This window comes from Artibeus jamaicensis, unplaced genomic scaffold (assembly GCF_021234435.1).
Source record: "Artibeus jamaicensis isolate MK-2021 breed Jamaican fruit bat unplaced genomic scaffold, CSHL_Jam_final scaffold_369, whole genome shotgun sequence".
NCBI lineage: Eukaryota > Metazoa > Chordata > Mammalia > Chiroptera > Phyllostomidae > Artibeus > Artibeus jamaicensis.
The window spans coordinates 11,326,751-11,351,467 of NW_026522042.1; the positions used below are offsets into that span (position 1 = coordinate 11,326,751).

At 41.4% G+C, this 24,717-nt stretch overlaps 1 protein-coding gene across 4 annotated transcripts in view; it reads left to right on the forward strand.

Moving 5' to 3' along the window:
* Positions 1-4,323: 4,323 nt before the first annotated feature.
* NADK2 (NAD kinase 2, mitochondrial) overlaps positions 4,324-24,717 on the forward strand; it is a 42,488-nt gene continuing 22,094 nt past the window's right edge. The window contains exons 1-5 of one of the 4 annotated variants that reach the window (XM_037129043.2): positions 4,324-4,883; positions 14,889-14,977; positions 16,086-16,174; positions 17,735-17,816; positions 23,711-23,794. In XM_037129043.2, coding sequence (XP_036984938.2) covers positions 4,584-4,883; positions 14,889-14,977; positions 16,086-16,174; positions 17,735-17,816; positions 23,711-23,794 — 644 coding nt within the window. In that variant the 5' untranslated portion in view covers positions 4,324-4,583. The remainder of the gene's footprint in view (positions 4,884-14,888; positions 14,978-16,085; positions 16,175-17,734; positions 17,817-23,710; positions 23,795-24,717) is intronic. The other 3 variants (XM_037129045.2, XM_037129044.2, XM_037129046.2) reach the window with 3 other exon arrangements.

A 24,717-nucleotide genomic window follows, 5' to 3' on the forward strand; every position in this document is an offset into this window, starting at 1 on the left:
TTAATATTCTACCTGGTATAGTTCTACAGACCTTTTTTAAACAAATATATCCATGCAATTTTTTCTTTAAAAACTCAATAGTAGTTTCAACAATTGTGCGACAGTGTTTGGATGCTCCTCTTGATTTCTGTTTCAGAGACAACGCGTTACACAACCAAATTGGTCTCAGTGCTTAGACCTCTATTTCATTTTTCAATCCAGTTTGATCACCCCTTGGCTTCAAAATGACTTTGTCTTAAAAAGATTTTATTTATTTACTTTTAGAGAGAGGGGAATAGAGGGAGAAGGAGAGGAAGAAGAACATTGATTGGTTGCTTCTTGTAGGTGCCCCTTCCAGGGAGGAACCTGTAACCCAGGTATATGCCCCAGCTGGAAATCAAACCAGTGACCTTTCTCTTTGAGGAACACAAGGCCCAACCAGTGGAGCCACAGAGGTCAGGGTGGCTTCAACATGACTTTTGAATGTGACCCCTAAACAATTTCCCTGTTAGAGGCTTCTTAGTCTTCTAGGGCCACCCAACAAAATATCACAGACCGGGTGGCTCAAACAACAGAACTTTATTTCTCACAGTCCGAAGGCTGGCAAGGGAGGTTTTTTTCCCTGAGGCCTATGACAGAGAGAGAGAGAGAGAGAGAGAGAGAGGGTGTGCTCTCTCTGGTGACTCCCTATCATCCTGGCAGACCAGGGCCCCACCCTCATACCCTCATCTAACCCTAATTAATTACCTCCCAAAGCCCCATCTCCAAACATCATCATCACATTGGCGGGGGGGGGGGTAAAGCTTCAACATATAAATTTTGCAAGAACATAAACATTCAGTCTATGACAAGGGGTAAGAGTCACAATTCCAAAGTGACTTCCAAATGTTTTGATATTTGAAAACTATGGCATGGGAGGAGTTATTGAAATCACTGGCACATATTTAGCCTGAAAAATACTTGATACATAATAATTTTCAAAAATTAGAGGTTAGCAGAGCTTCTTAATTTCTGCTAATTTAGTGGACATAAAAGGCTATTTCACTATTACCTTAATTTGTTTCTGTCTGATTTCTAATAAGGTTCAATGTGTTTCAGATATTTATTCCCTGCTTGTGTTTCTTCCAAAAAATTCCTGTTCATGATCTTTGCAAAGCTATGTGTGTCATTTTCTCCTTTTAGTGGCTTCCTAGCATATATGGGATAAAAGCCACGTTCCTAAGCATGAATATAATACTTTCCATGTCCTTTTCCCTGTCTACCTCTCTAGCCTCACCTCCCACTGCTGCTCTTCCTGCCTCTGAATTCTCTAGGGACTCAGGAGTGCTATTTCATTGCGCCATACCTTTGTGCAATTTGCTTCTCACTCTTGCTAATTCTGGCTAGTATCTACTCATTCTTTAAGGCTTGGCTCATCACATTTCCCAAAAGCTCTCCCTAAAGGTGAGTTAAGACCTGTTCCTTCAGATTCCTGAAGCATTCTGTGTATCAACTTTATGCTCCTTAAGGAAGGAAACTACTTTTTATTTACCATTTAATCTCCAGCACCTAGCTGCCCGCATGGTCCCTGGCCCATAGCGGGCAATCAAATATAAGTTTGATCTCCATCAACAAGTGTTGTATGTATAAAGCTCAACAGAAAGATTAAATAAGGATTTAAAGCTCAAAAGTCTAGGCCAGGGGTGTCAAACTCATTTTCACCAGGGGCCACATCAGCTTGGCGGTTGCCTTCAAAGGGCCGAATGTAATTTTAGGACTGTTGTAAATGTAACTACTCCTTATCTAGCAGCAAGGAGCTCAGTGCTGCTGCTGGGTAGAAACAGGGTGCCAGGCTGGATGAAACGGTGCCAGGCTGGATAAAACAAGGTGGAGGGCCAGATCCAGCCCGTGGGCCTTGTATTTGCCACCTGTGGTCTAGGCTAAAGATACTGGTAGTAGCTAAAGTCATGGAAGGGAAAGGGGGCTAATATTTGCCAAGCGTATACTTTGTAATGGGCACATGTTGAGGCTTTTGTACATATATTTGCAACTTCATAAGGTAGCTGTTACATTGTATAAACAAAGACGTAGGATCAGAAAGGTTAAGGAACCGGTCCAGGTTGACAATGGTAATAAATGATGAAGCTGGGGTTTGAACCAAGGCCTTTTAAAGTCGGAAGTCCAAGCTTTTTCCATTACACAATACTGGATGAACTCATGCAGAAGAGTGGAGAGAGAGAAAAGGAAAGGGGAAGGAAGGGGAGGGAAGAGAAGGGAAGGCTAGATCCTGAAGATGAGCTCAGGAAGAACCTGAAACCAGAACAGAGAGATGGGAGGAACACCATCAGAGACCGGTTTGTTGAAAGCCAAAGTAAAAAATTCCAAGAGAAATGAACTATTTTAAATGCTGCATAAAGATTGAGTCATTTGAGATGAAAAAATTTTTATTATACATATGAGCATGTTTAAGTATGAAGAGGAGAATCCAGTACAGAGAGAATTAAAGTTACATTAAAGGGGATAACTTGCTGGAGTAGCCTATCTGAGGACATGGAAGGGAGGGGAATGCAAAAATAACATTGGACAAAGGGATATCCAAATGAGAAGATGTCCGTGTGGGGAAGTTTGTAGCTGGAAATGGGGGAGAACCACAATTTGAGTTCTCATCTGTGAAATGGGAAGAGAGGAGGTCTGAAATTTCACATACACAAGGTCAAACCCACAGACTTTGATCCCAAACCAGTTTTCTGGATTCATTTTTTTCTGTCAAATGGATCATTGACAATACACTGTACATTTAAGCTTCAACCTGCTGTGTCACCTGTGACTGCTTCCTTTTCTTCCTTCCTAATACCTAATGAATTACAAAGTGTTAGAACAGTAAAAAAATAGAAGGGACCTTGAGAATGTTCCAGTTATGACATTCCACAGAAATTAAGAGGTATGGTTAAGTTTCTAAGTCATTATTAGCTGCATTAAGGCAAAGTTCCTGGTCAGAAGGGCTCAGTGACCTACTATAAGGAGGTATCTACCACCTTCTGTGGTGTATCTGCCAATTTAATATACTACCTGGAACACAGCAGGGGATCAGTAAATATTCAGTGAATCCATGAATGAATGTTGGTGGTAGTAACCAAGAGTCACAGATTCATAATCAGTTTGGGCTTGATAGCACCCTGGTATCCCTGTAGTTCAGCTCCCCCATTTACAGATAAGAAATCTGAGGCCCAGACAGATGAAGTAACCTGACCGAAGTCCAAAGCCAGTTACCGAGAGTGCTGGGACTACGGAGAAGCAAAAAGTGTGCCAGAGCTAGTGGATCTAAGGGACACGAGGTATAAACACTAGGGTGTGCACCGCCATTGGAATCTACTCTTATAGTAGAAGAATCTTCTTCCATTTCCATTACTACTTCCCTAGCTCAGGTCCATGAGTAACTTCCAACAGCATTCCAGTCTCCCTTCTCTTGCCTCCAATGTGCTCAACATCCCAAAGCCAGATCAATAATTGTCAAACATTGCTTTCAGGACTCACTTTTTTCCAGTTAAAACCTCGCAAAAGCTAGCTATTACTTATACATAGGATAAAGCACAAATCACTAACATTCTTAACCCTTAATCTTCCCAAGTATTGGCAGAAATGCTGCACTTGGCCAGAGTCTATCCATTAACCTCCAACTTCCTCAAGGGCTACCCCTGTCTTTCTTCCTCCAGGCTGGTTTTTTTTTTTTTTTTTTTTGTGGTCAGCAGGGGCTGCAACCAGTGCATTCCCATAAGGTCCCATGCTTGGGTGGGCTCAGCACCTACCTTACTTGCTCTCTTGCAATTTCTAATCATTTCTGAACAAGGGGCTTCACATTTTCATTTTGCCCTCAAATTGAGCAGCTGGTCCTGGAAAGGTCTGCTCAGCCCCTAGCCCAGCTTTGTAAATATCAGCCATCCAACACGCATTGGTTGAACGAACGAACAAAGGGTTTAGACACATGCGGACCAGTGTTAAGTGCAACTATGAGAAAGGTCGGAACCTTGACTTGGAGATGCGTGGCCCAACTCTTCCCGCCCAACTCTCAAAACCCCACCCGCAGCCCCCTCGCGGTCTCAGACCGGTTCCAGCTGGATTCCTTAGGGCAGCTCGACCGCCAAATAGAATCCTAGCCCTTCCTCTAGCTGCAGCCAATCGCCGCAGCTGCTCCGGCTCCGAAACCGCAGCGAGTTCCGATTGGCTGACAGAGTTGGAAAGGGGCTGATTGGCCGACAGAGTTGGCTCGCTAGCAGGAAAGGGGGTGGAGCGGGAAGTTGGCTCTCTAGTGGCGACGCAGCCTCTGCGCAGGCGTGGATGGAAATGCATGCACAAACAAACAAAACCCACCATCCTGAGGCCTCCGGCTCTTCCCCGCCTACCTTTACCTCCCATCGGCTCTCCCTCCTTCCAATCGGCCGCCTTTCTCCTCCCCCGTCTACGTCTGGGCATGTGCCCCTCGCGGCGCTGGCCACGCAGGGGCCTGCATTTAACCTTTGGCCGCCCGGCGCGAAGTTAGAGGCTGGGCTGGCGCGGGCAGCACGCACACCTGGGGCGGGAGCAGAGGCGGGAGCCCGGGCCTGCCTGTAACCTCCGCCGGGCGCAGGATGACTTGCTACAGAGGCTTCTTGCTGGGCAGCTGTCGTCGCGTAGCGGGCGGCCGGGCGGCGGCGCTGAGGGCCCCGGGCGCTGGAGGCCCCGCCGCGAGACCGCGGCTCGGCGGTGACGGCGACTGCTGGCGGCACCTGGGGCAGGGGCAGCCACGCGAGCTGGCGGGCTGTGGCAGTCGTCCCGACGGCGGCTTCCGCCCGTCCCGGGTGGTGGTGGTGGCCAAAACCACCCGGTACGAGTTCGAGCAGCAGCGCTACCGTTACGCAGAGCTCTCGGAGGAGGACCTGAAGCAGCTGGTAGGTCCCGGCAGCCCTCGCCCTGTGTCGGGGCCAAAACCTCTTCCCCGAGGCGCTCTAGATACTTTACCTGCCCTGCTCGCGGCCCCACTCCCGGCTTTGCTCGTGGATCCTTTCCATCCGTCGCGCGCGTGAGTGTGTGTGTGTGTGAGAGAGAGAGAGACAGAGAGAGAGACAGAGAGACAGAGCGCTAGAGAAAAGAGGGTCGCTGTTCGTGCAAACGCCCCCAAAGTGGGGGCGTCTGGAGGAAGCCGTGGTAGGGGGACTAGGAGCTCCCGCATTTGGAGGGGTTTGGATTCATTTGTACCCTCGCCACCCCCACCCCCTTATTGGGAAGAGCTACAACAGCCCCAAGAGAGGTTGGCCGGTGACTGACGCGTGGACGCTCAGGAAGGAGCTTCCCAGACCGCCCGGAGAAAGCCAGACCCCGGGCGCAGCTGCCGGGGCGGAGGTACCGCGGACACACCCCCTTTTACTCTGCAGGACTGATCCGGGACACTCCGTAAAGCCGGTCCGGGCGAGCCTTTTCCGTGCTGGAAAGTAGTGGTCCGACAAGGGTGCGGCAGTGGGTTTTAAAAGCGCACGTGTCTTTGGTGTTGAGAAGAGCAAGGGAGAAAATTTGACTTTGAATATGTTATTAAGTAGTAGAGTCAAGACAAAGGGTAGCCAAACCTTGTAATTATGAAATAAAGAGCCGACGTCTATAATGTAGCAGTATCTCCACTAAAGAGTATATTTGGTATAGACACTTATTAATATTTTTACAAGTTATATAAATCCACCCAAAGAAGAAACCTTGAATATTATCCCCGTTTCCCCCTTTTTTTTTTTTTTGAAACTATTGATCCCAGGTCCTCATCCACCAGCTGTAGGGAAAGGAGGATAAGGATGCTTCCATGAACACTATGTCTAGACAGATCTCTGTTGGAAATTTATAATTGTTGATACTGCAACAAAAGGAATTAATTGCCTATATTTAAATCTTGGTAGAATTCTGTAAAAGAGTAGCCAGCCTGTTCTAAACTGCTGGATTGTAATCTTCAGCATATTTTTGGTAATATTTTGTAGAGGAATTCAAATAAAATTTAAAGTGCTTAAAGTACTCTTAGGCATTAAACTTCTTAATTTTTTAATGGTTTAATTGAAGAGGGACCCTGCATTCATCTGATGAAATGCTGGGTGCGAAATTCTTAAGTGTTCGAAAACACTTAAGTGTTTTCTTAAGTGTTTGAATGTAGCAATTGATAGAAAATAGTCCCTTTTAAAAGAGGCAACCAACAAACAGGTTGAACAGGAGGTTGGGGTAGTTAAGTTTGTGTTGTGGTGTGGAATTGGGGAAGAGGCGGAGAATAACAATATCAGAAGCAGGTGTTTCTGTTTTGGGAAAAAGGTACATCCCTGGGACTGTCCTCTTGATTTTATAAGATCTACTGTTTAGAAATTGTCACATGCTGTATACCCATAAATGTGTTCTTCATACACCTTTATGGAAGCCACCCACAACAATTAGTACGCTTGATTGGGGTGTTAAAGAGTGTGTGGTTGGGAGTTAGGAGATTCTGCGTAGTTAATTTCCTATGAGTATTTTTAATTTATCTGGGACTGATGGGTGAAAAAAATTTTTTGTGTGTGTAGTATTGCCCGTTTTCAACTTGCTTTTACCTACCTAGTTCGGTATACGAAGTACCAGGGTTGGACTAGATAATCCTCCAAGGCCCTAGAAAGGCTAGCATTTTGAACTTGGTGAATTTTTTCAAGACCTCAGGAAAAGGGGTGGCATCTGAATTAGATTAAGTCTTGCACCTGTGAAATGGATGGCCACTAATCAAAACTCTTTAAATGTAGGCAAATCAGTAATTCCTTAAAAATCGAACTGTTTACTCAGTACCTGAAGAGAAATCTCTAATGGGTAAATATTTGTCTGTTGCTAGCTAATGTTGTTCAGGATAAGAAAACTTTGAAGTAACACTTCTGGACTATAGAACATACTGTTTTGAAATAGTTGTTATTTCGATTAAATTTTACTGGGTTAGTTTTGTCATTTATATTAAGGTCGTTATTCAGAATGGAAGAGCATTAGGTAGATTCCCAGACCAGAGATCAGGAACAGGACAAAGAGTACTACCAGGCTGTGTGAAATTGTTCTAAAATAGGATTCTGTATTAGGAGTGGAAAGGTGATGAATATCGTTGCTGTTTTGTTGGGGGTAAAAGATACTAAAGGATACGAGTCATGTGAATTGGGTATAAAAGAAACGGCAAAGTGTTCATTTGAGTTTTGGGGCCTGGTAGTTTTTTTGTCTGTAGCATCATGGTAACCTGAAGTTTGTAGCAAGGGTTCTCTTTTTTTTGGTAGTGACTGTGGTTGTTTTGTTGCTAATACATCTCAATTAAGTTACTCACATTAGGTGTTAAAATGCAAAGGGGAGATGAGGGATGCAATGCCAGTATAATTTTCTATCCTGAAGCCTTATATTTTTTTCTCACATTGTAGAAGTGCAGACAATTAAAGGAAGTACTTTTTAGTTGATAAAGAATGTACGAAAGGTTTGCATCCTTTGAATTTCATCAGAGTTTGAATTTCAGTTTTCCTTTCATATTTGTTACATTGCTTAATTTTTAAGGCTTGCTTTTGCCCTCCCCTAACGGATCAGTGACTTTTCTTATGAATTTCGGATTTCTAGTTAAGAATTTTATCTCTACTGGCTCATGACCTTGCAAGGATTAATGAAATCATCCTAAGAGATGTAGCTGTTGGCAAATGTGGAACTGTCATTAACAGTCTAAGAGACTCACAGATTAGACCTTTAGATGAATCAAAGCTGATTGGAAAGGTTTTTGACGTCATAAACATGCCTTATTGGCCAAAAAGTTTTAATTAAAAAATATTTTGATATATACTAAATAAAAAATGAGCAGTGTCCACCCTGTACTCCTCCAGCTGCAAAGTCCTTTTAATGGTTCTCATTTATAGTGTTAAAAAAATTATTTTCAAAAAGGGATAGAGTGATTTCATCTAGCAGCCCCTCTATTACAGGATTAAACTATTCCTGGCTATTGCCTTGTTAACAGATGTGGGAGATGTAGCACCTTGGATTCAGTTTCCCTCACTCTGTTTTCTGCAAACAGTAGTGTAGCTTAGGTTATATAGTTCTCGGGCAGATAATACTTTTGCCCCGTGGTGTGCAGTGAATATAGTGTGTGCAGCTTGGGTGTTTATCAAGTTAAAGAACGTGATCTGGGATACTGCCAGAGCCCTCTAACAGAAACCTCACTTCTCAAATCTTGGAGACACAGGCACCAGTGTGGTGTATCTGAAGTGAACATCTGGCCACTTGACTCTTCTCCTGAGAACTCCTCAAAGCTCCCCATAACCTGTAGAGTCTCCTAGGAAATTTGTTAAAGTGAAGATGCCTCAACCTAAGTGCTTCTGCCGCTCCCTCCCCTGCCCCCCCCCCCCCCCCCCCCCAAGATTGTGATTTCCTTTGTGGAGAACTCTCAGACTCTGCCTTTCTGAACCATGCCCTTAACGGTTGCTGGCTCGGCATTTTAAAAATAGGTTCTCCAGGTTTGCAAGTGGTCGGTCCCTAGGTCACACTTTGAGAACACATTCCAGTAGGTGAACCTACATGATCTTTAGCTGCCAAACGAATCCCTTTGTGAACTGGCTCCTGTCTATCTGTTGAACTTCATTTCTGATCAATTCTTGTCTTCTTTCTTTCCAGAAATAATCTGCACATACAAATCAACACAGTGAAATATGTCCTTTGTCTCATCCTGTTTTGCTCAATAATATTTACTTAAACTATACCTGTTTTTTTTGTATGTGTGGTATTTCATTGTCTGCAGATGCCTTAATTTATAAAAATATATCCTGTAATGTATAATATTTGTGTTAATTCCTACACCTGTTAATTCCTATCAGTTCCTAAGATAGAAACCTAAAAGTGGAATTGCTGAATCAAAAGTCACGTGCATTTGAAAAAGTTTTTAAATTCATTAATTAATTTTATCCACACCTGAGGACATGCTCACTGATTTTAGAGAGAGGAGAAGAAGCGTAGGGGAGTGAGGTAGAAGGAACCATTGATGGTCTCCTGTCAAACCTGCACTCTAGGTGTGTGCCCTGACTAGGAATCGAACCTGCGCCCTTTTGGTTTACGGGTTGAAGCTTCAACCAACTGAGCCACATTGGCCAGGGCTGAAATTTTAATAAGTATCGCCAAATTGCTTCCCTAAGAGGCTGTACCAGTGTACACCTTCACCAGCAGTGAAGGTGCTTGTTTTATCATAAAGAGTTTATTGTATTTGGGGGTCTTTGCCAACCTGGTAGGTGAAAATGATATTTCAGGGTGGTTGTATTGACATCACTCAGTGCCTTTACTTGTGCAGTCCCCTTTACTTTTAGCAGCCATCCTTAGTAATTTGGCCGTGCTCCTCTCTCTGGTCACTGAGGTTGTGTTAGGTGTTCTTTACTGTATCTTCGTGATGCTTATAGTTTTGAGCTTTCCACTTTAGAGTGTAATCTGTAATTCTTTCTTTAGACTTGAGGGCAGGGACTGCATCTTCTTATGAAATCGTATTATAACTCTAAGTGGTCCATGGGAATACAGAGAAGGGAGAGAATAATTTGGGGAAGGGTAGGAATGAAGGGGAGGCTAAAAGAAGACCTTTGAATTTTAACTTTTAAGTAAACTTTTTAGTGATCTTTTTAAAGTTCAGATTTTCAGTTATGAGATATTTCTACCATATAGAAAACTTCCAAAAAATAACTGGACATCTGTGTATAGAACTGTGTAGACTTAAAAGATATTTATTTTGCCATATTTACTTCAGCTGTTTTTAAAGGATACATTGTAGTTACAGCTAAGGCCCCATCTGTCCAATGTTTTGCTTCCCGTCTCCCTAGAGGTTCCCACTAACCTAAAGTTGTTACACATACTTTTCACATGCATAGGTTATATATTTACTAACATGAATGTGTCCGTAAAAGTATAAGATTGCTTTGTTTTTAAAAAGTTACATTGATAATATCATTGTTTAGCATATGTGCCTGTTCTTTAGAAATTTGCTTTTCTTCACTATTGGTTTTGAAGCTTATCTGTGTTGATATGTACTAGTTTATCTTAACTGTTTATATTCCACTGATTGGATAATTAAGTTTCAAGTTTTTCTACTATTTAAAAAATGCTTCAATTGGAAGTACAAATAAACTTTCCATAAGCATTGAATGACTCCGATTCCCTACATTATTATCAGCACTTTGGAGACTTATATTTTTGACAATGTGATGAAAGTGAAACGAAATCTTTTCATTTTAGGATATTTGAATTAAATATTGAAGAATAAGGAAGAATACATAGGTGATGGGGAGAGAACAATACTAGGAAGATAGTGGGAAAGTTCATTTTTTAGGCCAGTGAAAAGAACTCAAACGTTTTTTACTGCAATCCACAGCCAAAAAAATTTACATCGCGACTTAGATGTATTTCATATAGTCATATTTAAAATAAAAGGTAACAGACAATTTTGTCTTGTTACGTGTGGGGCAGTTTATCTTCCCTTTGATAATGCTGGCTGTGACCATTAGGTGGCCCTGGGGACCACCGGAACGGGGTTTGGCAGTCACTGTTCAGGAGGACGTGTGCCGAGGCTCAGCAGGGAGGCGGCCCTTGTGAAGGTGTCCTGTGTCCTGTGAAGGGGCTGGCTTCACCTTGCACTGGTTTTCCACTTTATAGTGCTGGAGCGCAGCCCCTGCTCTCCCCTACTCTGTTCCCACGGGAGGGGAGTAATGAGGGTCAGTGTTTCTGAGACACTGTTCTGGGACTGGTGGGAAAGCAGGCTTCCGGTGGTGGTGGTTAGGTGGAGATAGTGGGAAATAACACTTTGAAAGAAGGAACCAGTTGGGGAACTCTAGAAGCAGGCTATTGCATGAAACTAGATAAGAGCTGATGTCCAGAACTCAAGCAGAGGCTTCATGAGTGTCAAGGACAGAAGGGAGAAACAGTTTGCACACATCTTAATGGTTGGCCTTCCGTGACTGGCTGTGTAGATTGAGTGTAAGGGGAGAGTTAAAGGGGCTCCCTGGATTTATTCTGTTGACTAGGTCAAGGGAGGTGTTACAAACTGATACATATGGGGCTCAGAAGAGCAAATTTGAAGGAGGCATAGGTGATCAGATTTAGATGGTTTTGGGGAGACATGTTTGATTTACCTCTGGGCGGATTTGGGAATTTGAGCCTGTAGCTCAAGAGAAAGCCTTAAACTAAGTCTAGATTTCCTGGTTACTGGTGTGTGCTTGGTAGATCAAGTCTCTGGAGAGTGGAGCAGGAGCAGATAAGAAAGCCAAGGAACAGGTATAAAGGACCCACGGACAAAGATGACAGTGAGGGAGGGAGGATTGAATGTGGGAAGTGGGGGCTGGGTGGGGAGAGGAGAGGACTGGGGGGAAATGGGGACAACTGTAATCGAACAACAGTAAGAGAATTTTTAAAAAGGGAAAGCCAAAGATGGAAACTCGAACAATTCCAACATATCAGGGAGTAGGGAGACAGAATTCAGAACATGAGTGCGGAGGTGGGACGATAACGATGGGAAAAGTAAAAGTGGAGGAGCCGGGGAGAAAGTGTAAGTGGAATAGAAGCGATCCAAGATGAATGCCAAGTGTGTCTGAAGAAACACTTTGGGTTCATTGCACTGGGCCCCGTCATGCGAGGTGAGCGTAGTTCACTCTGTAGCTGCAAAATTCCTTGTCACTGATCCTTTTATGGCAGTTTTGAGTAACAGTCCACCACTTAGTTAAGTGCGTCAGCTCTTAAGAGTACTTAAATTATGACTAGTGAGTTTATATGTCAAACTCATTGTCTCAAAAGCTTGTGCGTTTCTCATGTATTTCCTTCCCTTGCTGAGCTTTTGTCAAAATTACATGGCGTATGAAGTAGTAACGCTCAACTGAGGTAAAACAAGTGTTTAAAGTTTGTAATGAATTCAGTTTTGGTCAAGTATAATTAAGTAACTGTTTGGATTGCTTAGAAAATAGCATAACTATCGCATCTGACCTTAAGCTGGGGTAAATTTCTTTCCGTTCCGAATCCTCCTTTTATCCGTTCACTTTGCTGTGCTTTTCCGTCAGAGCCTCGTGGGGAGAGATGATGTTGGATTTTGGAGGTTTTGTAGGAGACACTGTTGCTTATTCCAAAATGTGTCTGTAGATCTTTTAGATTTATACTGCTTTTTCTGGTATCCGGGTGAATCATTTAAAAATATTTTTAAATGCAGATAAGTACTAAAATAAGTTTTTGGAAAAAAATAGACTGTTACAGACACCTGAGGTGTAGTAGTACAGAACTGAGACTGTTCTAAATCTAAGTAATTTGTCTGACCTCTTAATTATAACACATTTTGCAAAGAATTCAATTCTTTCTTTGTCTGATTAAAGTATGTTTTTAAGTCTTTGACTTAAAAGTTTCTCTTTTTTTAAAGACTTTTTAGAAGTCTTTTTTCAGTAGTTAGAAGTTCTTACCAGACTTTGAAACATTTTTAAAAATGTAAGAGCAAGTTGAATAGATTTAAGACTTTCTAATTGATGCTTAAGTGATTTTTAAAAATGCCTATTTCTTACCTGACTAGTTCAGCCAGTCCATGTGAATGAAGTGTACTACTCAAGTCAGAGCTTTAAGAAAACAACATAATAACTTGTATTCTCTAAATTAATTGACACATAAGTTATTAAAGAGTTAGTTTACAAGAAGAAATTGGAGTGGGAACAAGAACTTATGAAATGAGATTTCTGCTCCAATACTAGATATTCTGATGCTAAATGAACTTTGTATTTAGATTTGGGATTTTAGCATTGATTGGAAAACTTATTAAAGTCATGGAAAAGCTTGAAGTTTCTTGTTAGTTCTCCAAAATTATTTTCCCCACAAGTTCACTCCCCCTTCCCAGTCAAAAACCTAAGTTTTTCAACATTCAGCTGCTGAATAACCTTAATTTTCCGGAATTTTCTGAGAGCCTGGAAGTGAGCGCTAAAGCTTCTGAACCACCAGAGTAGGATTTGTATCCTTTCTTCCTGGGTGCATCTTCTGTCTGGTCCAAGCCAAAAATTGGAACAGAAGAGAAAATTCGGACCGGGAATTGAAGTCTGAGGGCAGCTACCCTTAAGTTTTATTTATAGTGGATCAGAAGCAGTAAATTTGACTTATTGTACATTTGAATTAGTCCTCGTTGTCCTTAGCAGTTTTTAGTGCTCCATTTAATACATTCGATTGAGTTCAATTAATGTTCAAGTGAACACTCAAATATCTAAATGAATAAATTTAATTTTTAGAGCTCAGTTTCTAGCTGTATAAAGTGTTCTCTATGGAGATGGGTTTATGAAGGACAGTTATTGTGACATAATAGCATGGTAGCTAATCTGCTAGAAAATCATGAATTGACCACAGTAGGTTGAGATGCCTGTTAGATATCCAGAGAAAGATGTTAACTACATTGTTGGTTGCATTCATATGGAGTCCTAAAGTTAGGCCAGCAAGTTAGAGATAAGCAAATTGGCAGTCATCAGCATCTGCATACAGATCAATATTAAAGAAAGCCTTAAACTGGAGAGTCCCCAGGGAGAGAGAGTGAGAAGCAGCAGCATTATGACCCGTATTCATTGAGAGGTAGTGTAGTTTTAGTTAATCTGCAGTCAAGTGATGATAATCTGAACGAACGTTAATGCTGTGTGCATTCATATTCAGCAGTTCTACTCTTAGAGTTGTTTTCCAAACTTGGTTCATGTTGATTTGTTAATTCAACGAGCAAATGAAAGTTTATCTAATTATTACCTTGGTCACTGCTTTTCTGTAAAAAAAATATTTGTTGTTGGTTTGCCCTAAGTATGAGACTTAAGTCTAGGCATTAAGGTGTTGCGGTGGCTGTCGGATCGAGTGTATCTTTGTGGCTTTGCCACACGCGGCCAGATGGGTCCTGTGCGCCTCTGTTGAAACTCTTAACTCAGTACTTACAAACAAAAGACTGGGAGGGCATGTGTCAGGTATAATCAACACAGAGTATCTTGGGGTAACAAGATTCTATTTAATTAAAGTTTTCTTTGTATGTGTATTTTTCACGTTGTTATTTTATAACCATTTAAAAAAGTAAAATACATATTACTAAAAATTCTATCTAAAATTGGTTCTACTTTGTAATCACGAGTAATGATTTAAACAAAGTATATTTAAGATTGCATTTTAGACAGGTACTTAAAACGGAATCTGGGTCTTTACGACACAGGCAAAGTATAAGGGAATTTGGAGACGAAAAGTAGGTAACATGCTTTTAATTCTAGCATGTATTCTAGTGGATAAATTTCCTATTTTGATGATTTAAATGGACATTCATTGAGGATATTTCTAAATTGCTCTCTTAACATTTTACTTTATGGATTATTTAGAAGAAATACTTTTAAAAGGAGAGTATTAAAAGTAAGATAGCGACATTATAAAATGTCATTCCAATAGACTGGGAGAGATAATTCTCTAAAGATAACATGTCTTTATATCTCAAAGTTACCCATTCAGAGAGCTAACCTGCCCTTTATTCGGCTTGATTGGGTAAACACCAAACAGAGTTCATGAATCTAAACACAAGAGGGCTGTGCATCCAAGTGGAACAAAAGTCACCTGCCTTCTAAAATATTAGTTTATCTTTGATCTTCAAGTAGCCATATGCATTGTGTTAAAAATCCATTTAAACTGGAGTGTTAACACTCCAGTTTTAAAACATGCAGATTATGAGAGCCTGTTGACTACATGATTTAGGAAACTTAATGTATTTGGTATTGTGATTTTTCTGAAATCAGACTTTCTAGTGCAGTTTAAACTTAAGTTTCACAAATAGTCATTAAAATGTACTTTCAAATAAAACCTCACTCTGTTTTATGCAGGACTTTTAAAGGAAATAAGTTATAATATATGTACTGTATATCATCTAATAAGACAACACTTTTTTTATTTTGATGTAGCTTGCACTGAAAGGCTCTAGCTACAGTGGACTGCTTGAACGACATCATATTCACACCAAAAATGTTGAGCATATTCTAGATAGTTTACGGTAAGTCTGTTGGGTTGGATTTTGGGTGGGTCTGTATTCAGGAATTCCAGTTTTTCCCTAACTAGAAGCTAATCATTTTTTTTTTCAGTCTTTTAAATGTTTTATTTTTTAGAGAGAGGGGAAGGGAGGGAGAAGGAGAGGGGGAGGGAAGCATCAAATGAGAGAGATGTTGATTGATTGTCTTCCCTGTGTGCCTTGACATCCTCCTCTAAACTGACGTCCCCCCCAAACCAGGGGCAGGCGGGAGGTGGGGAGGTGGCAGGAGTGGAAGCCCTGAACTTGCAGCCCAGGTATGTGCTCTGATTGGGAATCGAACTGAACCCATGACCTTTAAGTTTGGGACGATGCCCAGCCAACTGAGCCATACGGGCCAGGGCAATCACTAGGTTTTCAGTAAAGATTGCCATTATATAATCACTTTCAGAAAATGGTACTGTGATAAATGGGCCTGATAGAGTGTTTCTAAGGAAATTTTTATTGTACTCTGGAAATTTCACAGATTTTCAGTTATTTGACCTGTCCCAGAAGTGGTTTTTCTACAAGGGGCTATTTTTGTACAGAGCAGGCTTCAACTCTGTGCGTGATGTTTTATTAATTAAACAATACTGAGTTATATGGGTGTTCCTTACACTATTATTTGAATGTCTAAAAATGATCATTATAGAAACTTTGGTGAATTTGGGGCTCAGTGTAGTTAGTGAATATGTTTATGTGTGTACAGGAGAAGTATGAGAACATGCAAATTAGAAATTAGTTACTATTTCAGTGTCTGGCACTCAGTGAATATTTACTGGATTTAAAATAATGGCTATTCAGTTTTGTAACTTAAAAATTATGTCTCAAGGTGTTAGTCTTTGGGGTCATTTTTGTATGAATGAATTTTAACATCAGTAGAGATTAACTTTCAGTTCATATGCTTCCTGACTTATAGTTAGTTGGCTGCTGCAATTAAAATGAAGCTTACTTTACAAAGCTAAACATAAATTTGTTTATAAAACAACATTGTTCATTTTATATTTCTATTGTAATGATCTGCCGCTCAGAAAACATACTCCTTTATGTTATTAGTGGAACTTCTATATGACCTATACTTTGTGTTTTATCTCAGGAATGAGGGAATCGAGGTTCGTCTAGTGAAGAGGAGAGAATATGATGAAGAAACTGTTCGATGGGCAGATGCTGTCATAGCTGCCGGAGGTGACAGTTTGAGATAGAGAAGTGGGCCTACAGAAGTGCTCCTTAATACTCACACTCTGGGTACCCCGCGGTCTGGCTGTGGTGAAGCCTGCAGAGTTTTGGATTTCTAGAATCAAGTTTAAAAAGATGTGTTTTATGTAGCATTTCCCTTTTTAAGTGGATGATGTTACTGTGAAGTTGCATGTGTATATTTCTGTGTGTCTGTTCAAGCTGTGCATTTAACTTCAAGTATGATTTAAAGGGTTGGGTTTTTAAAAACATGTGTTTTATTGATATGCTATTACAGTTGTCCCATTTTCCCCCTTTATTCCCCTCCACCCTGCACACCCCCTCCCACCTGCATTTCCCCCCCTTTAGTTCATGTCCATGGGTCATATCTATAAGTTCCTTGGCTTCTACATTTTCTGTACTGTTCTTAACCTCGCCTTGTCTCTCTTCTACCTACCATTTATTGACTTCTTATTCTCTGTCCCTTTTTCCCTGCTCTCCCCACCCACTCCAACACTGATAACCCTGCATGTGATCTCCATTTCTGTTATTCTGTTCCTGTTCTAGTTGTTTGCTTAGTTTGTTTTTGTTTTAGGTTTGGTTGTTAATAACTGTGAGTTTGTTGTAATTTTACTATTCATATTTTTTATCTTCTTTTTCTTAGATGAGTCTGTTTAACATTTCATATAATAAGGGCTTGGTGATGATGAACTCCCTTAACTTGACTTTATCTGAGAAGCACTTTATCTGCCCTTCCATTCTAAGTGATAGCTTTGCTGGATAGAGCAATCTTGGATGTAATCTTGGAGGCCTTTCATGACTTTGAACACTTCTTTCCAGCCCCTTCTTGCCTGCAAGGTCTCTTTCGAGAAATCAGCTGACAGTCTGATGAGCATTCCTTTGTAGCTAAATGTCTCCGTTTCTCTTGCTGCTTCTAAGATTCTCTCCTTATCTTTGATCTTGGCTAATGTAATGATGATGTGCTTTGGTGTGTGCTTCCTTGGGTCCACCTTCTTTGGGACTCTCTGAGCTTCCTGGACTTCTTGGAAGTTTTATTTCCTTTGCCAGATTGGGGAAGTTCTTCATAATTTGTTCAAGTAAGTTTTTGATTTCTTGCTCCTCTTCTCCTTCTGGCACCCCCATGATTCAGATGTTGGAACGTTTAAAGATGTCCTGGAGGTTCCTAAGTCTCCCCTCATTTTTTTGAATTCTTGTTTCTTCATTCTGTTCTTGTTGATTGTGTCTTCCTTCTGGTCCACACGGTTGATTTGAGTCCCTGTTTCTTTCCTGTCACTGTTGGTTCCCTGTACATTTTCCTTTATTTCACTTAGTGTAGCCTTCATTTTTTCACCTAATCTGTGACCAAATTCAACCAGTTCTGTGAGCATCCCAATTACCAGTGTTTTAAACTGTGCATCTGATAGGTTGGCTATTTCTTCGTGGCTTAGTTGTATTTGTTCTGGAGCTTTGACCTGTTCTTTCATTTGGGCCATTTTTTTTGTTCAAACAAAAGTACTAGTGTTCAAATGATGTAGTTTTATAATAAGCCTGGTTGTGTTGTCTGCCCTTCAGGTGACGGCACAATGCTTCTGGCAGCAAGTAAAGTGTTGGACAGACTTAAACCAGTTATTGGAGTAAACACTGATCCTGAACGGTAAGGCAAAACACATTTTGTTGTTTTTTTATTCATTTGGCTTTTTTTAGTGTAATACATACAGACATTTATGATTTGCTTTTCATAGTATCTGTTTTTGATAAGTCTTAATATTCTTAATTGTCCGTACAGTAGTCGTTGCTGGGTTCTGTTGATCCAAGGAGCTGACTGTGGCGCATGATGTTTAAGTGGAAGTATCGTTGCTCCTGGCTATCATGAACATGAGAACCGTGTTCCAAAAACATTTAGTGACAAAATTTAGGCATATAGAATTGGTCTCTTCCTCTAATCAAATTTTCTTCTCTGTGGTTATTTTCCGGATGTAGCTCTTGTTTTTAGCTCAGGCACGAGAAAGGTATATTTAACTGGCATTGCTGGTAGAAAATTTTGATATGGGACAGACGAGTCATTACATCTGACTCCCCAGATAGTTCAGGAGTACTACCTGAGACAGAATAGACCCGACCCTTGACCCAGGAGAGTGTTAGTGACCTTTGGTATTGCCGCAGAGGGATGAGTTAACAGTGCTCCATCTTCTGTTCTTTCTTACGACGCTCATCTACATTCCCGGTTATGCCTCCACTGATTTCTGGTGACTGCGCTGACTTAATGAAGAGGCCAAATTTTACATTGTTTTTTCCTTCTTTCCTTAGCTTCACTGACATTTACTTTAATTCTGTTCCATGGCTGTGGTATAGCCATGACCATACCTGGGCTTGATGACCATCTAGGATTTTCCCATGTCTCCAATCTTAATTCCTCTCTGACCACAGCCTCCTACTGTAACAGCAGCCTTAGTCCCTCAACCCTGCTAAATCTACTCTGTGATTTTCACCGAGTTTATCCCCTCTAGTTTCCTCACTTAATCCTTTCTTACTTTCTTGATAGATTTCTTAAATATTTTATATTGTTATCTTTCTGCTTAATCCTAGATTAATCATCCTTTCCATTCCTACATTGGCACTGCTGAGACCATGTGGGGAGAAAAAAATCATAAACACTGGGGCTTGGTGGCCCAGTTTGGTGGCTCAAATTTACTTTCCATATGTAGTTTCTAACACTTAGGACTGCACTTGCAGACTTGCTCAGAAAAGTCCCTACCTGGCCCACGTCACCTCTCTTTCCCATTTCCTGTGACAGCTCCTTCAGGGGTTGTTCTTCAGCTTGTGTGTCCTCCTCGCTTTCCTTGCCCTTCTTCCTTCAACCCACCCTTCTCCCATAAAGGAAACGAAAGTCACTGGATTCAAACTGCAGCTTTTCTCACACTTAAAAACCCACCTTATTCTGTCATTTGTTTCCTTTCCTCCTCTCTCCCTTCACACATGCTTTCCTTTTAGGCTAAAAACTTCAGACTTCCATCTTTCAAGAAAATTTAGTAAGTCCTTTATTCTGTGTCACTGTCTTGGTTATTTTCTCTTCCTTCCCTTTCTTCCCAAAGCTTGGTACCTCCGCTTCCTTCCTTGACAGTTTTTTTCTGTACCTCTGCAGTCCTCTCTGGATCTGCCCCAACCAGCTCGTTGACACTGCCTTTGCCGTACACGCTGGTGTTGCTCTGGTTACTGAGCCCGCTGGACATTTTAGGCCTTGTGCTCCTTGATTTCTGGGGAATTTCTGGTGCTAACTGCTCCCTTGTTGCATCTGCACCTCTTTGGCCTTTATGATGCCCCTTTCTTCTACCTTCATGGCTACTTCTTTGGTGCTGTCTCTTTCAGAGGATCTTATTTTTTGGCCACTGCTTACCTGCTGGTGTTTTCACATATTATCTTCTGGGTCTTTTGTCCCCTTTGTACTGTCTTTAGAATAACTGATTAATATCTATGGTTTTAACTTAGGTCCTGGTGAGTCCAAAATCTTTATATCCGTCATTGATTCTGCTTCCTTTCTTACTCTTATTTATAGTCTCTCCTCCTTACTGTAGCTGAAGTGATCATTTTATGAAAGTTTGATACTGTTGTGTGACCTCTCTGCTCAGTATCTTATGGTGGTTCTTCATCTAACTCAGAAAGAAATCTAATGCTTTTCTGTGGCTGGGATGACCATCTCATCTTGTTTTGTCAGGGACTGTCCTAGTTTTCACTAAAACTCCTACGTCCCAGGCAAAGTGCGACAGTTGGTTACCTTAACTGTGACATGTGAAACTATATTACTTGGTCCTTGACTCTTCTGTGTCCTTATCTCCTTTTTTCCTCTTTCCTTATGCTATTTTAGCTATGTTGTTGCCTACTTAAGTGTATGCAGTGCTATTACCAATGTAATATGTCTGCGAAGGAACCTGTCTCCTTCCCCTCCACACTGGGTGAACGGAGCCGTAACTTGTGCCGAAGCTGTGATTACCCAACCCTCACCTCTCATCAAATTGGTCTAAGGAGCTAAGTCTGAGTTGTAGGGGCCCTGCCTTTGAATCCGTCTCTTGCCATCCTCACTGCCCTCACTGCGCCTAATCATAGCTCAGGCGTCCGTAGTTTGTTTTTATGGTAACAGCTCCCAGGCTCGCTCCACCCGTCCTTACACTGCGCCTTCCTGTTTTTCCAAAGTATAGGTCTGATTGTGTCCACTCCTCAAGTAAAATCTTTTTTAAAAAGTATTTTATTTCTTTTTAGAGAGGGGGGAAGGGAGGGAGAAAGATGGGGAGAGAACCATCAGTGTGTGGTTGCCTCTCGTGTGCCCCTTGCCTGGGGAGGCAACCCAGGCATGTGCCTTGAGCGGGAATCGAACCAGTGACCCTTTGGTTCACAGACTGGTGCTCAGTCTACTGAGCCACACCAGCCAGGGCTCAACTAAAATCTTGTAACTGCAATCCGTGACCTTCTGGGCACATCGCAGATTTCTCGGTGCAGTACACACCATCTTTCTCCAGCTGCTTTTGCCCGTGTGCTTTTGCAGTGTCAGCCAGCTTCATTTCCTCGTACCATACCCTCTTCGGTTAAAAAATAGCACCAACGCCCCCTGGGAACAGCCTGCAGTCCTTTCTAAAGGCTGTTGTTTTTTTTTTTGAATTGTATTTTTCCCAGTTTTATTGAGCTATGATCGGCATACATCAATGTATATGTTTAAGGTATACAGCATAATGGTTTAACTTACATATGTTGTGAAATGGATACCACAATAAGTTTAGTTAGCATCTATCATCTCTTAGATATAGAAAAAAAGTAAAGAAAGTTTTTTTCCTCTCTTTAGAAGAACTCTTAGGATTTACTTTCCTGGTAGCTTTCAAATATACCATCCAGCAGTGTGAACTGTAGTTATGATGTCCTACAACTTAGCACTGGAAGTTTGCACTTTGGACCACCTTCCTCTAATCCCCCCACCCTCCGCCCTAAAGGCCTCTCTAAGTGCAAATGTAGTGTGTGAGTGTAAGCTGACGCCATGGCTGGAGGCTCACGTGTGGAGGGTTTTGCTGGTGAGGAGCTTTGCTGGTTCTGAAGATAACAGGACTGGAAAGAGGGAGTCCTCCACAGGCCATGTCCTTTTCGTGCCTTTGCGTGTGCTTTTGCCCGGAGTGCCCTGATACCACCTTCCCAGCCCAGTACTTCTGACTCACTCCAGACTGGCGCCTCCGCGGGGCTCTGACTGTAAGTCCCTGTGCGGAGAGGGCTTGTCTCCTCATGTTGTACCCGCTTGATTTCTTTCTTCCTCTTGACTGAATTTCGTGAGTACAGGACTTTGTGTTTTAATTTCTCTATCACCATTGAAGTATTCTGTATAGTCAGTAGGAAACAGGAATTTGAAGTGATTAATTAAATGATCTTAGGGAGCAGGGTGAGCACCCCCCAACTAGCTGAGTTAAGATTCCCTAAGCACAAGTAATTGAGATCATTGGTTCAGGTATGACTTTTTGATTGCCCTCATTGTTGATGCATATGTATTTTAGAACCTCTTAAATGGCATATTTTTATATCATTAAGAGATTCTAGAAATTTCACATGGTTTACTAAAATATGTTTTCCTTTAAAAAGATGACTTAATACTCATAAGCTGTGGGGATTTTGAAATGCCAAATGGACTGTGTTACTCTCTAATTTTCACCAAGAATAATAGCTTTCACAAGTCCTTTGGTTTCTCTTCTTGCATTCAGGTAGAAATGGGTTAAGCCTGCTAACTTGTCGAGTAACTCAGCTTGCCTGATTTCTTTTCTTAAGCACTATGGTCTTTTACAATCCTTAAATAAGCCCAGAAGTTAATGCTAAACTTAGATTTCTTCTCCTGTGTATTAAGTATCAAATGCTGCATAACAAATCACACCAAAATTTAGAGGCTTAGAACAATAATCATCACCAATTATCTCTCACGGTTTCTGTGTGTCAGGAATTCAGGAGCAGCTTGGCTGGGTGGCGTTGGTTTGGTGTCTCTCATGAGTTTATAGTGAGATGCCATCTGGGCTTCAGGCATCTGAAGGCTTGACTTGGGCTGGAGGATCTACTTCTTAGTATTCCTTATGTGAACTCATTTAAATTAAGCGTATAATTTCTGCTTGTCTCTTCTGCATTCTGCACTCATTCTACTGAGCCTGGTAAATGTGACATTTGAATGCTTAATAATCAGAATGAGGGAGAGCATGTGGTAGCCAGCATGTGGAAGTAGGCACTTCCTAGTATTTGCACCTATTTGTGTGGTTCCCCTTCTATATTTAATCAGGGCTGGTCTTTGTGACCAATAGAATATGGGGTGTCAGTGTATGGATTCCAAGGCAAGGATATTCCAGCTTCATATTGCAGTTTCTTAGATTACTCATTGTGGTGTGAGATACCTAAGCAGCCCATGGAGAGGAGTTGAGGCCTCTTGCCAGTATCCAGCGCCGGTTTGCCAGCAGCCAGCACCGGTTTGCCAGCAGCCAACACCGGTTTGCCAGCGGGAGTGAGTGAATCACATTGGAAGTGCACCCTCCAGGCCAGGTCAGGCTTTCAGATGCTGATAGCCCTAACTCTCTGGTCTCCGGGGGGCTTTAGATCTGTGGTGGACCTCAGGGCTTGTTCTGTCCAATGACTGTTGATACCTTTTATTTGCTTAGCACTAGGTAAGGCATTGCAGAGAACACTCCATAAAGTTTTAGGCCTCAGTGGTGACCCTCTCAGGTAAAGATATTGGCTAGGCACAGCTTTGTGAAGACCTTTTTTCCTGCTCTTCACACTTACAAGTTAACTTACAGGCATTACCAAGAGTGTGTTTTTGCGAAGGGTATTCTCAACCTTTCCTTCAAGATTGATGCTACTTGAGCTTCCTGGACACCTTTCCTTATGTTAGGTGCCACATTCTCTCATCATCCTGTAGCAATTCCCTGTAGGCAATCTTGACACTTTGTAATTTGCAATGAAAAAAAAATCTGTCTTCTATCTACATCATGCTGTTAACTCCTTGAAGGAGTTTATCCTGATACGTTTTGAGTAAATGAAGCATTATGTTGGATTAAACTTTCTGAGTTTTCTTTTGATGACTTGTAATATTTTAAGTGACATTTAAAAGAGATTTATAGTTCAAAACACTTTCACATAAAAATAGCTCGATTTCTCAGAGTAACCTTTTGAGATTGGTGGCCTTTTTTGTGGCGTGGAGTGGAAGGAGCTGATGTTAAAGTGGCTGCCCAAAGTTAATAGTTAGATAATTTAAAGGTGAGATGCACACAGCACTGTGCGGTTACATGGCTTTGCAGGGCAGTCAACCAGTGGCAAAGTTCCTGTCTTTTCAGTTCACTGTGACGTGGAAGCTAAGTAGTACTGTGTATTATGGCAGTAAAGCTGGATTTAAACTGTATATTTGCTCTTTTTTTGTCCTTGTTGAAAATACAGACAGTTTTGTGGCAAAAAATTAAGTATAGAGTAGAAGTTTTATGTGGTTTTTAAATTATTTTTTTCTTCTTCTTCCCTTTATACCACCTCATATCCCCCTTTCAAATAAAGGTCCGAGGGTCATTTATGTCTTCCTGTTCGATACACGCATTCCTTCCCAGAAGCCTTACAGAAGTTCTATCGCGGTGAGTTCAGGTAGGAATTACTTACTATTGCTAATAAATGTGTGCCATTAAAATGTGGTGAAACTGAATTAGATAAGATATGGTTTAGTGCATAGTTACAACAGTAGTCGTGAAAAGCAGTACGTTAGCTGGGTCACAACCACACCTGACTTACCTTCTCTAGTCCAACTGAACTGTGTAGAGAAACCCTGACAAATGCCATCTGGCCTATGAATTAGTTGCAAGTAGACGTCTTTCTCCTTCAGTGAGATAGAGGCCATGTCTCCAATTTCGTTAACCTTGTTACATGTTCCTGCAATTTGGTAGAAAGATAGTTAAAACTGTTGACTAAAACTGAGTGTTCAAATTTGCTAAGATTTTCTATTTCTTACCCTTGTCTTCTCCCATCCAGAATGACAGAGGGTTAGATTTACTCCAGCCTTGCTGAAATTCTTGGTAGATCGCTGCCTTACATGTTAAGTGTTTCTTAGGCAGTTGGGATGGGTTTTTCCCGTGTTTCTTTCACGGAATCTGTTCAGTGGTCAGACTGCCCGGAGAAGAGAGGGGTGAGGGAGGGGTGGAGGTGGGGTGGCCGATTGTATTAGAGAGAGCCCAGTGGCACCAGATTTGACTCCCTGACTTGGACTAGAATTTATAGCACGAGAAAGCTTTTTCTCTGGGTATTTGGATAATTGTAGTATATGTTTTTGACTTCTGGAACCATTAATAATGGTTCTCACTTATAGTCATTTCAGAAGTTTGGCATCTCTACAAGTGACGGTAGGTACCAAGTGGGGGTGTATTCTTGTATATGCATCTGGCAGACTCCGTCCCATCGGCTTTTTGATACATTAGTTTTTGGTGTTGAAACCAATTAAACCTGATTCTTTTCTTCTTTACTTATATCAGAAATGCCATTTAAGTTTAAGGTGAAGGATTTTAATCTAATCTGAC